Source organism: Cyanistes caeruleus, chromosome 1 (assembly GCF_971803275.1).
Source record: "Cyanistes caeruleus chromosome 1, bCyaCae1.hap1.1, whole genome shotgun sequence".
Taxonomy (NCBI): domain Eukaryota; kingdom Metazoa; phylum Chordata; class Aves; order Passeriformes; family Paridae; genus Cyanistes; species Cyanistes caeruleus.
In genome coordinates, this window is record NC_141701.1 from 120,314,003 (window position 1) to 120,329,340 (window position 15,338).

Sequence of the window (15,338 nt, forward strand, 5' to 3'; positions counted from 1 at the left end):
TTCTATTTTTGAAGAAATGGCATGAGACTTGGACATGTCTTTCTGTGATTCAAACAAGATTTCAAAAGATCAGTTAAAACCCTCTGCCATTTTGTGCCTTTTGGAACCTTCTTTGGTCTCTTGACTGTGGATGTTCTTGTTTTATTTTTGTATTTGAAATTCTGTTTTTGTTTTTGAAAATGTGTGCATTCATTCACTAGCAACTGAATTGCGGACAAGTATACGCTGTCTATGGCTTATTTAAATTTCTTTCTTTTGAAAAAGTTAAGACTGTTAAATATCTGTTACTTTGCTATTTAACCAAAATTACAGTGAAAATCAAATAAAGCAAACAGCAACAACAAACCCTCGAGCCAGTATTTGAATGTCCCACAACATTCTTTGAACACTTCTGTTGCACTTTGTTATTCTGAATTTCTTGAAAACAAAGTAGAGCCCAGAAACAGCCTGATTCACCTACCTGTGACTAAACCCATCTTTTTTTTACTTCTTGTTCCAGATGTCAGATGGAAAAACAAATTCTGGGGAAAGTCCATGGAAATTGTTCCAGTTGGCACGACACACGTAACTCTTCCAGCGTAAGTGCTGCCGTTGGGCACTGCTGTTCATGCACAGGCACAGATGTGCTTGCACACACTGGAGCCACACTCATTCAGGGCACAGCCAGCTCTGCTCTGCCCTTTGGAAGGACTGGTAGCTATGGTTTAATTTAAAGAGAAGAGGGGAGGAAAAAAGACCTCACCAAACCAAACCCAGAAGCATCAATCAGAAGCACTTTCAAAGGTTATGAAAAATAAATAGTGAAAAAAACCTCCATCACTCTTGTGTAACTTGAAAAAAGAAAAGTTGGTATTTTCATACTTCAGTTGAATTTCAACCTTAATGCATTTCAAACTCACAGGCAAAAACTGTAGGGTAAAGGAAGCTATGAATTCTTTTGCTTGAGAATAGGTTTTGGGGGAAGAGATGGTGTTGTTCCTGTCTTTTGTGACTATATTTGTAGGGACTCTGACATCATTCTGGGCTGTAGGCAAGGCCAACAACCATCATCACTGCAGAAATAATTACTGTAAGTGATAAGTAGAACCAGTTACATATCTGGTGTTTATTATCCAAGGAAGCAGCCACTGTAGTGAAGTGTTGAGTATAGCTTGTTTGTTTCCTTTTGTTTTGTTGTTTGTTTTTTTTAAATAAAAAATCTGCAGTGTTTCAATGCCAGTTTGTCAGAGTGCCCATTATTGATGAGCAATTAAAATCCCTTAAAATTTGGCCTATATCCATCATGCTTGCAGAACCAGAGGTCTAAAGGTTGAGTATTGTTCCAATTAAATCTGTTTTCCAGTGAGAGAGTACAAAATTAATCTGCCATGTGAAAAAAAAAACAAAACAACAAAACAAAGAATTAAAGAACCTAGCACTCATCAAATGAAGCATGCCTTTTTCTTTAAAGTGGCTAAAATTGAAACCTAGTAAGACAATACCCAAAAGGTAATGTATAGACCATGTTACATTCATAGCACCTGCCCTCAGCTTTTGAATGAAAGGTTTCTAGGATGTGCATGAGCACTCATAGCCAAGATAATTAATATATTAGGGCCTATGATGGGCTGATGAACTGGGAAGCAATCTGATTCATATGTGATCTCTATGTGCTGGTTTGTATCCTTGTGTATCTGATACAGAACTGGGTACAAAACAGGTGCTGTGGCTATAGGGAAAAATTAAGCATTACTATTAAGGTTCATTTTGAAACAAATACATTTTTTTTAAGCATTTATGATAACAAGTGATGTGCATAGGTAAGGGCAGAAAAACAAGTTACTGTGTGATAAATTAGCTGTGTATCTGCTAGTCTGTACAAACTGTCCTGTGTGTGCCTTACAAAGCAGCAAGTGAAAGCAAGTGACTGAGGGGAGGTAGGGAAAGATTCTAATAACTTCACAGGATGTGAATGAGGTACCTGCTCTGAGGAAACTGGTGCTTTGCAAGTTTCTATTTTACCTTACCAGTAGCGAGTTGGCCATCCATAGCCAGAACAAATTGTAGAATATGTCTTCATGAGACTTTCCTTTCCTTGATGCTTTATAAAACTGTTTTATGAGAGCATCTACCTCTTTCATAAAAGGTAAAATGTTGTATTCCCTATTGGTATTTGTTTATCTCTCCCTGTTTGCTGTTTCCCAGTGTGCAACTGCATCTTGAACTACCTTGAACTTTTGCTCTTGACTAAAGCACACATATTAGGCTCAGCCTTGAGAGTTTTGAGCCAAGCTCATTCCTCTCAGTATGTGTTTGGATCACTCTGGTGGCCCATGTTCTTGTGTTTTCCATTGTCAGGCTTGGAATGGGCATGTCAGACTGTAGAAGATACCAGAATGATTACTTTTGGAAACTTGAAACTGGTTAGAAGGGCAAGTAAACTGAGGGAAAACTGAATTCAAAGTATGTAGCAGAAGTGAAAAGGATTTTCTGGGAGGTGGGATAGTTGTCATAGGGTTTGTTTTTGAGAAGGTTTGGAACAAGATGAATCATTCTATTAAAGGAAAAAAATAGTTTGTTTTCTCTAATCAAGTTCTCTGCAATTTTTTTTTCCTCAAGTTTGAGCTCACTTGAACATGGCATGAGACTTTTCTTGTCTTGTATTTTTCCTTACAGTTTTAAAGACCATTTTGCCTGGAACAAGGTGACATCCTGCATCCATAACATCTTGAGTGGGCAAAGATGGATTGAACACTACGGAGAGATCATCATAAAAAATCTTAATGATGACACGTGCCACTGCAAACTGACTTTCATAAAGGTAACCACAGCAATGTTGGCACTGCCTTTTCTAACAGGCACAGCAGTGGGAGGGTGCTCTCTGCTGAAGCTCTACTTCTGCTTACAAGCTGTAATTACCTGTGATTCCTTGAAAACTGTATCTTTGAAGGAACTGCCACTCATTAGACAAAAAAAAAAGAAGCAACAGCTTTCTTGAGTGATTCCACTGGAAATGGAGGGATTTTTGGGAAAGGAATATCTGTTCTGGGTTTGATGAGAGACGTAGGCACAAGGTGTCTACTGACAGTGGCTTACCACGTGCCTCCTACTAGCCCACTGGCACATGCTGTGGTTGCATTCATTCTGCAGCTGTAGGACCAGTGCTTATGCAGGCTGCTTCTCCTGATGCTCTTTGCTAGCCCTTTGCAGGTACTCAGAGGAGTTTAAATAAGAGGTTGGGGTATTGCTCAAAGATTTTGCTTCAGTACAAGTACAATATATATGACTTCTTCAGGAACTGTTCTTATAACTGAAATTAAATTCAGTTTTTGGCAATAGATGAGTTGTAGTAAAGGAAAATCAATGAAAATGTAAAGCAATGCCAAAATTTCTAACCTGAGAAATAGTTTTATAAATCATTCTAAGAGACTTACCTTTCTCTGTATCTGAGAGAAGGTTCTGCTTTATATAGAACAGACCATACAGATACAAGGGAAGTACTTCAGTGTACCTATGCAGCATGCCATGCTCCCCAGCAAGTTTGGGGCTATTTTATTTTATCTATTTCCTGAATACTCTGTGCTTTCTAAGAAGCATTAGGGTGATTTTTTTTTTCCCAAATACTTACTTGAAAGTACTTTAATGTATTTTCAGAGCTGCACTGGAAGTTCAAATACTAAAGACTGAGAGCCTGCAAATCTTACACCTTTGATATTGTAGACTGTTTATAGTGCAGATGAATGTATGAGTTACTTCTCTTCCTCTTCTGCAAATTTGGGAGACATGTAGATAACCAAGTCAGGACTCAGGGCCAGCTGTGTTGGGGCAAAATTCAAGGTCAGCTGCACTTCACCTCATACTGCCCCTACAAAAAGGCAAACCAAATAAATACAATTCTCAATGTTAGTATTTTAAGAAGCTAACATATTAATGGGTTAGTGTTTTAATGTACTAGAAGTTGTTTGCATTTGATATTGTAATGCACACCTCAATTAACAGGTTTCATTGCTCTACAGCCTGGTGCTACTAGCATGGCAAAATGGCCTGCACTTGAGCTCTTATGCACCTTCCTTCCCTTTGTTCCTTTTAATTCTAGGCAAAGTATTGGAATCCAAATGCACACGAGATCGAAGGCAGTGTCATGGATAAATCTGGGAAAGTTGTGCATCGGCTCTTTGGGAAGTGGCATGAAAGTTTATACTGTGGGACAGCTTCATCTTCAAACTGCATATGGAGAGCAAGTTAGTGATCAGAATGGCTCATGTACACAAACAGATCTTCTTGAGTATTAAAACAACTTACTGTTTTAATCTCTTTATTAGGCCCCAATTTCTTGTTATTCTTCTGTAGAATATTTGATTTTTGTCAAGCATTTAAAAGCTAGATAGAAGAATATATCATTTAGATAATATGAGAACATAATCCCATAGCTTCCTTTATTTTCTCCATTCTCCCTCATTTTCATATTTGGTCATGAAGTGAGTATTGAGGACTCTAGCAGGAAGGGGGAAAAAAGGGAACAAGCTGCTCCTACTGCTTGTGCAGGGAACTGTTGTTTATTTCATGTGTTGAACACTAGAGGATAGCCTACGAAACTCAGTTCTGTAAATTACAGTGATAATTGAATTTCTCCCAAGCTTGTGGGGTTTTGCCTACTGTGTTTTGAAAAAACATTGTGATAATAGCATGGCCTTCATCACGGTTGTGCTGTGAGTCAGCTGAGAGGACAGAAATCTGTCTTGTTGCAGTGCCATTGTCAAGGGGGATGTTCTCTTTTGTCACATTATTAAAAACTTCTTCAAAAATCCCCCAGAACTGACACTGTGGATCAGGCATAAACAAATGACTGGAGGGAGCTTGAAATTTTCTTTCTCACTATAATAGCATTTAACTGGAATTCTGAATGCACTCTTTTCTTCTGTAGATCCAATGCCTAAAGATTATGAACAGTGGTATGGATTTACACAATTTGCACTGGAGTTAAATGAACTGGACCCACAAACTAGGTCGTTACTCCCATCCACTGATACACGTTTTAGACCAGACCAAAGGTAAGAAGCTTTAACTCTGAAATATTTTCCTTAAATAGTTCTTAATCTTCTGTTCACTCACTTTACCCTGAACTCAAGACTATTTTCTGTGGATAACTGCAGTGCCTTTCTATTTTTACATTAATGTGAATCTGAAACAGACATTGTAATCACTTATTGAGAGATGGTCTAGTTGTTATGGAAGTGTGTCCTAAAATTGCCTCTCGGATTCCTCTACATAACTGCCTTTCCTAGGATGTTAAAACTTAAGTACTTTAGGTACTGGATGTTGGGCATACAGTATTTGAATAACCAAAAACTGAGACACTTGCAACTTTTTTCTGCAGTGAAATTTTTACTGTCGCATATTTCCAAGTAGAAGAATCTAATGTAACTGTGACTCTGAGCTTGTTCGAAGAGTTATCTTTCCTTAAGTGCTTTTTCATGGTGCAGTTGTCTGCAGAGGTAGCTGTTTACCTTTCAAACACTGTGAAATACCTGCTGAAAAGATTAAATTCTGGGGGCAGGAGAACTATTGTCTCATATCACTGCTGCTGCAGGTTTCTAGAAGAAGGGAATATTGAAGGAGCTGAAATACAAAAGCAGAGGATCGAGCAGCTGCAGAGAGAACGACGGAAGGTGCTAGAAGAAAACAATCTAGAGCATCAGCCTAGATTTTTCAGGTACTAGATAATAATTAGCATAAACTATCATTTATTAAAATTCTTATTATAGATCTTATTCTAAATTGCCACGTGACAGGCTCCAGTTTTTTTCAGGGTTCACTTTGGTTTTGTACTTTGGTGATGTAGAATAATCCAGTCTTAGTTAAAGCTCAGAATTATGTATTAGTTTTTTATTAGTGCATCCCTGAATTTTATTTTTTTTTTTTTTTGCCTTGATGGCAATTGATATTTAGTCTGCATTTGAATTTGCCTGAGTTAATGTGGCATCTTTGAAGCATGTTGAAGTAGCTGGATTTAGCTCAATTGCCTCTGCTTAATTCAGGGGGATTACCTGATGTGGAATTGTGCAGAGTTGGAGCCTTTCGCATCCAAGGCTGTTTTTGAACATGTTTCCTGTGTTTTATGGGGAGAGAATTATTGTTCTGAAGGCACTTTATCTCTTCCTGTTGTAAATCAGTTAAACAGGAGACTTGAGGTGTTGAAAGACTAAAAGAAATGCTAGCGGTCTTTTGCCCTCCAGCTTCTCTGTTCTCCTGCAGTGAAAGAGTTTGAGCCAAGATTAATGTTGTATGGGCCTACAAGCAGATCTGAGATCCTATTTTTTCTGGATATATCTATACTGTACTTCTGAGGAACACAGGAATGTTGTAAACAGGTGCAAAAGGGAATGACTTAGGCTACTTCATCTCTGACAAGTTGGTGAGCTAACTCATCACATGCCAATTACACCTACTAAAGGGAAGCAGGATAGAGGCAAAGACTAACACTTTGTGACTATATATTTAGAATGAGAATTGTGAATAAGATTCAGGATTTGAATCCTTACAATGAGGATTTGAAAGTTGTGATTTATTCTGTAGATTTAAATGATGGAATAAAGAATTTAATTATTATATAGAAAAAGTATTAGAGCAGATGCAAGCTAATGCATTTGGCTCTTCAATAGTGATGTTCTCAGGTGAACATTAGGCTATTGGGATGCCTCTCCCTGGCCCAGTGCAGACACACCCATTCAGCTCTCCAAGCTGTGCTGCTCCTGGTTCGTGGGCTGGATTTGGTATCTGTGCATGCTGCTATACTGCGTTACACAACATATGGATGGAAAATACAAGCTTACATTTGTTTAATCTTTGGTAGGAAATCCAGCGATGACTCCTGGGTGAGCAATGGAACCTACATGGACCTTAGAAAAGAACCTGGTTTTTCCAAACTGGACAGTCCTGTCCTTTGGTGAAAGAGGAGCTAAGTGAAGATATTCTGTGCTGTATTCTTGGATCTGATTTAAAAGACATATATATAAAATATAACTATATATCTATATGTACACACAAATATATGCACACACACATACAGAATGTGTGTGGTGTGTGCAAATGTGCATATCTCCAGAATTGTGCTTAATTTAGAATCTGATAATTCATTTGTTTCCTTTACTCAACTATTGCAGTGATTGTTTGAATGTATAAATATCCTAATTTCTTTTTTATAAAATATTTAATAAATAGTACTGAATGTTAACAGATAGAAAAGAGAAGAGCTTTTACACTACTTTTTCAATGTGTAATAATGTCAGTTCTGAGTTAAATTATGCCTTACTGAATTGCATTGGAGACAGTAGCATCAGCATCTCCTAGCTGTGCTGAGGAAGAGTGCAAGCCTTAGTAACACAAACTGTAGGCAGGCTTCCACAGTGCAATGAGTAGTTCAGCTGTCTCTGGGCTGGTATGAATTGCTAAAACAGATTATCAGCTGGTGCTGAAATCTGACTATGATCTTTTGCTGTCTGTAGGAAAGATTTAAGTGAGCTTTTGTTTCTATTAACTTTCTTCTTAGCTTTATGGAAGAGGTAATTCTGAGCTTACATTGGTGGTTCTACTGCCTTATACATAAACTGTACCCGGTTACATGCAGTGCTGGAAAGTCAGGAATCGCCAAAATTTTCCACTGGGAAACATTTTCACTTCAAATTTATAGCCCCCAACAGGGCAAGAAGAGATGATTTGTATATACTGCTTGAGCACGAACTAGATGAAGAAGCTCTCTCTTTTTCCAGTAAGTGAAATCTTACACAGAGCACGAAATCCTGTGCTTCCATAGCTTCATTTGTTTTTAATTCACTCAAAAATTGCAACAGTAAGACTTTTTAAGAAGTAAGCAAACAGATTGTTTTAAGCTAGAAATTTTTTCCTAGTATTTTGATATTTTCTACCTCTTAAATAACATATTTAAGATCTTATATTTAAAAAATTACCACCTGCCTTATGGAGAAGTATATGGAGTCTTTGATCTTCCTCTGTTTGTTTGTTAAGTTCAGATAAATATTTAAATGTCTTGCACTAAATCAATTGCATCCCTTTCCTGTAATTTTAGATGTATGGTTCGATATGTGCAGCTACTAAACCATAGGTCAGAAATTTAGCAGGAAACAAATGTAGCAGAAGCCTCACTTTTGAATGAAGACTATAGAGATGGGCAGTATTTTGGGGTTTTTTCCATCAAATCACGATGCCATAGTCATTAACAGAATAATTTGCATTTCCACATATCTGCAACCCAATCCATGATTCTTCGAATCTGCTCTGCGTGTCTGCAACTCTCTGCCAGCAATGCATTTTTCCACATGACAGATCTACATCCTGTCACCACACCCTTTTCTTTTCTTTACATGCCACTGTAAAGACACAAAACAAACCCCAATGCTGGCACATTAAATTGGCTTATGACTGGAACAACTGGACATGGCATGGATAAAGTAGACTCCTAGGAGGACAGACTAATAGCTTAGAAAAGCTTGCACTTTACTGCAATTGTGCTGCATTGTTCTAGGGAAAATCGATTATAAATGGATCCATGTATTATATGTAACATGAAGGAAATACTATGAAGGTTTTAAATTTTAAACAAAATCTGTGGTGTCAGATTAGATGTATATTTGAACTTTGCTTTCTATTACCTTGAAGCCTCATTGTCTCAGAGGCAGATGAATGCTTTTTCACTGTTTTTCATTCTGCCCAGGATCTCTGCCTCACCATCATTTCTGTAATTTATTACCAAAGAAGTTAGCATAATTATATCTAATTAATATGTCTTGGAAAAACTTGACTACCATGCCAGCAGCTTGCAACAAGGCAAGGTTCACACTTACATGAAGACAAAATCTGGGCTTTGATTCCAAAGGAAATCTTTAAGTTTGGGGCCGTTCATCTTTTCAAGAAAAATGAGGTTCCCTTCATGACTTGTTCCCTTCCTATCTTTTTTCCTTGTATTAACTGTCAAAACCTGGCACAGAAATGAGTTGATAGTTGCAATTATCCTTGCTGTCAGTAATTACAAATTATACTAAAAATAAGGGTCATTTAAAAACAAAAGAGGGTAGAGGAAATAAAAGCTTTTAAGAAAAGGAGCAAAATTTGTGGAGGCTGCATTAAGCTTGCTCATTGTCATATTTGGCAGCTACTGTGATACTATCTGATCTGATTGCTGGGTTTGTATATTCTGTGTGTGGAGGGGATTCCCCCATACAGGTATTAAACAAAACCGATCTCACATGGGGTATTTGAGTCATGATTTTTGATAACCCAGACTGGCAGTGCCATTTCATAGAGTCTGATTTCTCTAACACTCCAAACTGTCCGAAACACATGGGATTAAATGACAAGAAGCATTGGGCTGAGCTGTGCCTTACACAAAAATTTCTTCATCAAAATTTCTGTATCAAGAGAGTAAACTCCAGAATTTTAGCATTGTCTCCATAAAAATGCCTGAGAATAATCCAGGGCATTTCTTAAATGCATGAAGCAAAATCACTGAACAAGTAATTGCTCCTTGTGTAAATCTATAATACACACCTTCAAACACAATGTAACCAGTTGTGAGTGATCCTCTGACCCCACATTTCCAACTGCAGTATAGTATTCCCTGCTTACTTTTGTATGAAACAATTTGGTTTAGTTGTTAAACTTCTGTTAACTGTATATTAAGAAGTGGAAAAAAATTGTCTTGATGTTAGTTCTGTGTATTTCTGCATGTAAATATATTCAGCATTCACAAACTTAATATATTCTATAAAGTTTTTCTTGGTAAAATATGTAATTTTGGTAATTTTCTTCCCCAGAACTTCTGCTGTGTTAATGGTTACAAAATTTATATTAGCTTTTGGCATCATCACTAAAACAACTGTGATTTTTAATTACTGACACTGAGGGACTTTTTACCCACTATTTCTACCCTGAAAGGTAAAAAAGCATGTATCAGGCAACTTAACTGCTTCCTTTCATACACATCTGTGATCCCCAAGGTGTGTAGCTCAATGGATCAGTCTTAAAATTTCCTGATGGACCCTTGCCTGCTGTTACAGCTCTCTTATTTCATGACTTTATAAACACTGCTTAATACAATTTTGGAGGCCAGTTTGAGAAGCACTCGTGTAGCTCTGCCTTTGCTTGTGTGTCTCTTCATAAAGTAAAACCCTCACTATAAACTTCCATCAAGGTGATGGAGCAGCTCAGGCCTTTGGGTGTTGAAACCCTGCTTCATTTTTCAAGTTGTAAAGCATAGAAAGAAAGAAAAAAAAAAAGAAATTCAGGGAAATATCGTACATAGGAACAGAAAACCACAGCTCTACTTTCAGATTTGCAGGATTGATGCTTAGTTTCTGATTTTGTGTAAATTTGGGATTACAAAACTGCATCACTTGTTCAGGAGGTGACTCTGGGTAGCATAAAATGCTCTTTAGACCAAGTGGAACTAGAATGTACCATTAATCACTGCATTCCTTTCTGGATCTCTATTCTCCAAGCTATGCTTGATGTGACAGTTTGCCAGCACTGAACTACTTCTTTTAGCCACTTTTTGAAACACAGATCCAGCAGTCAGTACTTAGGTTCTTTATGCAGAGCTTGGAATGTTAGGTGCCTAGAAGAAAGACTAAAACCAGCCCAAATTTTGATAAGGAAACATCCTGGAGCTCTGTTCTTCCACCAACCAGTTTTCTTTGAAGGACTGGAAACAGGATTGCCGTTTTCTTTTAAAATCTGGCCCCTGAAGGACATAGTAGTTGCAAACACAGTCACCTTATTACCTGGCAGCTTAGTGTTGAATCCAGATCACTGTACAGAAAGAACACCAATTCATGGGACCAGAAATTAGAGCCCAACAAGGGATAGCTTTCATGTTGCACAATGCTCCAATGCTGGTCTCAAAACAAACAACCACCAAAAAAGATCCAACCTAACAAAGACCTCACACCTTTCCATGCCCTCCACCTTCCCTCAGCTGTTTACAGTCCTGTTCAGGTTTTCTATGTGCTCCCTTATTCAGTGTCCCATTTTTCTCTTTATTAAAAAAACCTGATGAATAGGGAGACAGTCCATTCTAACAAATGATAAATCATATCTAAAGGCTGTAGTTAAATTATTTTCCCCATAAATTCCTTGTGTATCTTTTCCGTGACTGTGAATAAGACTTTCTTACACTCTGCAGTCAGACCTGGTAGTGTGCTATGGAAATATGCAGTTATATCTGCTCAGCAGTTCCTAATTACTAATGTCCTTGCATCTGCTTTTGTGTGAATTTCTTGTGTTATCTCTCCAAATGACCAGCTTGGCAGAGCAGGAAACTTTCAGCATATCTTGCTGTGTTCAGTATGGCTTCTTTTTTGTGTACAACTCATGCAGAGGGGGCGAGCTGAAGAGGAGTGCAAAACTTGGCCCGTGGTGCATTTTAATAGAGAGAAGGATGACATCCAACTCGTCCACATAACTGAATACATCGTGCAAGGGCTAGAATGAGATGGTGCTGTTCAAAGGAGTGACATTAAAATGAAAGGTTTTTTGGTTGAGTGTGTTTTCATTCATGAATTATGCCTACAATAAATAAAATTCAGTGTTCACTAACTCATCCTTTCTATTTTTTAGCTACTGGTGGGTGCAACTTACTCCAGCAACTGTGGGCTCATAAGAAACTGCACATTATCTGGATTACCTTTTGAAACTTAGTAAATGCTGTAACTCTCAAATGTATTACTGTACTGCTCAGTACTTAGATACTGTTCTTGCTGCAGCTTTTTGAAAGCAATAAGAGAAATTTTCCACATAAGTAGATGCCATATATTAAAGAATAATTTTAAATTATTCATTTTTTTTAATATAAATTGTGGATTTGGTGTTTTAAATGTTTAAAACAATACTGTAATAAAGCTTATGAGAATGTTTGGGATGTTGATCCACAAGAGGTGATGACCTCCATCAGTTCCACGCCTTGGAGATGGTTGGCATCCCTGAGAATCAGAAAGTCTTTGTGTTAACAGTATTTTTCTAGTTCCAGTATTGGAAAAACATCCCACATGTTTGAGGTATTACATAAACAAAGCTGCTAAATGCTGAATTTGTTGGTTTTTTTGATAGGGCATTCATTAGTGATTCCAGAATGAGGAACAGAATCTTATGTATTAGAATTATTGCTGACTTTCAGATATTTGAGAAGTCTCCCTGTAGTCAGGACCATCCCTGTTTTTGACTTCACTCCAAAAATTTGTAATAACATTGGAGTACCTTGATGCACAACTTGATTTATTATTTTTGTCTCTGTAACCAATTTAGTTGGATGTTTATAAATTCTACTTGTAAAAGGTCACACAGCACCCTGACGTTTTCCCAGGGGTTGTAAGTATCTTTCTTCAAAGGTTGTTAGTGGTAGCTGAAACAAATCTTTCTGGGGGAAAGTGATCTGTGCTTTTTTGTATTTTGCAAAATAGCAAGTAGGAAAGAGCTTCCATCTGCTAGAACCCTTATTTGTCACTCTTGCAATCTGTCTGGTAGTTGTGCAATGTTCCAGTTGTACTGCTCTACACAGCTCTGCTGCATGGCTATTGTGCCAGACACTGGAGCAGGAAAAGGGGTAAGCTGATGGAATCCATTTCAACTGGAAGTTTATTCTTAAAAGCAATTTTTAGTAGACATCTGTGCAGCATAAATATTATGCTGTAGTATGAGTGTAGAAGCCACGAGCTAAATGTGCTCCATAAAACAACTTTTGTAAACAAGGAAACATGGTATTTACTGGATAAAATAAATAACTGGAAAGAAAGGATCTCACTGTGGTGGTTTTTCCCTTAGAGATGGTGATTCAGGACAGCTCTGCCAATCGGACCTCAGCTGTGTCTCACAGTCCCACTATATGTGTATAAGATGCAATATAGTTGGATCTTGAAAACTGTGGAAGTACAGTGAGTGTAACTCTTGACTAATGTGAAATTTCTGACTGCAGTTCTGCAACACTGCAGCCTCAGTGTCTACAAAGATTTGGTGGGAAGGAGCATGGAGCTCTCAAGAAGAGCTGAGAAAACTGGATCTCTAAATGTGTTACCATGCAAAATATCCTCAGCTGTTGCACATGGCAGAATCAGGATAGAGGACAAAAAAAAAAAACATTCTTTATACTGGGCAAGAATCAGCTCCTGATTTTTTGAAATCCAGTCATTTTGGTTCTATTGGGTTAAGAACTTTGGAACTTCCTTATCATGTTAGGGGGAATTATTTCATTGCTGATTTATTTCGTAGAGATCTGATACAGTTTAATTGGTATCTGAAATAGTTTATTATTAGGAAATATTTTAGTATTTAGTAAACATTGCATATTTATTATATTTATTTAGTACAAGTTGCTAAAAAAAGTTGTGGTTTACAGAAGCAGTAATATTTTTTTCATAATTATAAAAGGAAGAGGAAGATTGCAAGGGATGCTCATTATTGGTGCCCCACTCATGAACACTCAGGGCAGCAGGAATTTCTCTTACAAAGAAATAGATATGGAGTGAATTTCTTGTGTCTGCCCCTCAAGCTAATAGCATGCCAAGTGCCCACAGTGTGGTCAGTGCTATGCAGACAAACCAGGCTGTTTCCCCTACAGAAGAGCAAGGTAAACTTGGTTTGTATAGATCTTGCATCCAGTTTGTGTTTAAGTTCAGTCATCTGTTCGTTTACTCTAATCTCTATTTTAAAGTCATTTTGCTTACTGCAAAATGATTCAAACCTTCATAGGGTGAGGAAAAACACTGACAGCTGAGCAAAGCTTGCTCTACATAGTAACCAACACATCTTGGCTTTTTTGTTGTTGTTTTGGTGTGGTTTTTTTATGCCTCTGTTGTATTTCTTTCACCTTGCAAATGTTGCTGTCCATGCTTGGTTTATTGATTTTTAATTCAAACCTTTCTGTTTTATGCATAAGAATTTGTGGGGTTACTCTCTGTTTTTAAATGGGGTTAAATGCTGGCCAGGTTCCAAATTCTGTACTATACTTCTGAATTTATATCTTTGCTTACTCTGTACTGAGAGAAATATTTGAAATTGCTTTGTGCAAACTCTCATTTGAGGTAAATCAACATTGCTCTACTGAGCTGAGTGTAACTGAGGCTTAAGTTAACTGAGAATTTGTCTCTGTGGGTTTGTTGATACAAGTTTTTACAGGCTCTTGAAACAGCAATAAATTCCTGGAACATGAGATGTTGTGTGTATGAACATCCGCTGATGTTTCTGACTGTAATTTCAGACTCCAGGAATTATTGTCTTCCTCCAAATATTAGGGTACCACTTCTCCTTGAGGACTTTGTGCACTGATACTGCTATTCTAGTAAAACCAGCTGTTAGAATTGAAAAGTTTTGGTTTTTTTTCTGCTTAGTTAACATTGCTTGTCTTCATTAAAACTTCTTGATAAAAATTCACTTCCAAAATTACGAATTCTTTACTTTTCAGCTTGCAATAAAAAAAAAGAAATATGATTGCAGTAAGTCAACTTTGAACTACTGCAGTACACACCTTGAAAAATCCTCTCCTCCTTAGGTTTTTATGGGGATATGTCTGCAGTGCCTAGATTGCTGCCTAAGGTAAGGAAGCTTATGTAGATTTATCAATAGATGAGAACCTGTCTAATAGCTGAAAGAGATTTACAGTTTTGTTTACTGCAAGGTTTGTTATAATTTCAGCAATTGACAGCCTGAAGATGGAGTGAAGTCAAGAGATCATCCTACTTGTATTCATTGTTTGCTACTTGCCCTTCATCAAGGAAGCAAACTCTGTAAAGGCAACTAGAGCTATATAGGTTTTTTGATGGAAAAATCAATTTTTCTTATAAGGTTCAAAAATAGTGCACCAAATTATGAAGTTCTTTGGTGGGGAAAATCTTTTACTAAGGGCTTTGCCTAAGAGAGCTCTGCAAATAGGTCAGTAAGGGCAAGATTGACTTTTTCTGAGTTCTCTAGTTACTGAAGGATGATGAGCTTAGCCCTTCCTTTCATTTTGGAGACAGAGTAAAGCTTCAGTTAAAGTTCATGCAAGGTAGAGAACTCCAGGATATTACATTTCTCACCTTTTGTGAATATCAGGACCAGAAAAAGAGGATGTGCCATATCACAGAAAAAACCCGCAAAACCTAGTAGGAGCTCCATTGTACTTTATCTAGGTGCAAAGCTCCCTAAAGCTGATGCTCATGTCTTGATGCTCTTTGATCTAGATACCAGCATGAATTGGTTGTTTGACATGATGGGGGAAAGGAATGGGAGGAAAGAGTGTATGTTGAAATATGATTCTCAGTATTGAAGTGTGCAGTCATGAGATCCCAGGAAAAAGGAATAACTGCAGTTCATGC

General features: G+C 37.5%; 1 protein-coding gene across 14 annotated transcripts in view; it reads left to right on the forward strand.

Moving 5' to 3' along the window:
- Positions 1–9,780, forward strand: part of OSBPL3 (oxysterol binding protein like 3) — an 82,487-nt gene extending 72,707 nt beyond the window's left edge. For all 14 annotated transcript variants that reach the window (XM_086853799.1, XM_086853844.1, XM_086853820.1 and 11 more), the window contains 6 exons: positions 500–578; positions 2,656–2,800; positions 4,076–4,220; positions 4,904–5,030; positions 5,570–5,692; positions 6,833–9,780. In XM_086853799.1, the coding sequence (XP_086709925.1) occupies positions 500–578; positions 2,656–2,800; positions 4,076–4,220; positions 4,904–5,030; positions 5,570–5,692; positions 6,833–6,929 (716 nt within the window). In that variant the 3' untranslated portion in view covers positions 6,930–9,780. The remainder of the gene's footprint in view (positions 1–499; positions 579–2,655; positions 2,801–4,075; positions 4,221–4,903; positions 5,031–5,569; positions 5,693–6,832) is intronic.
- Positions 9,781–15,338: the final 5,558 nt, after the last annotated feature.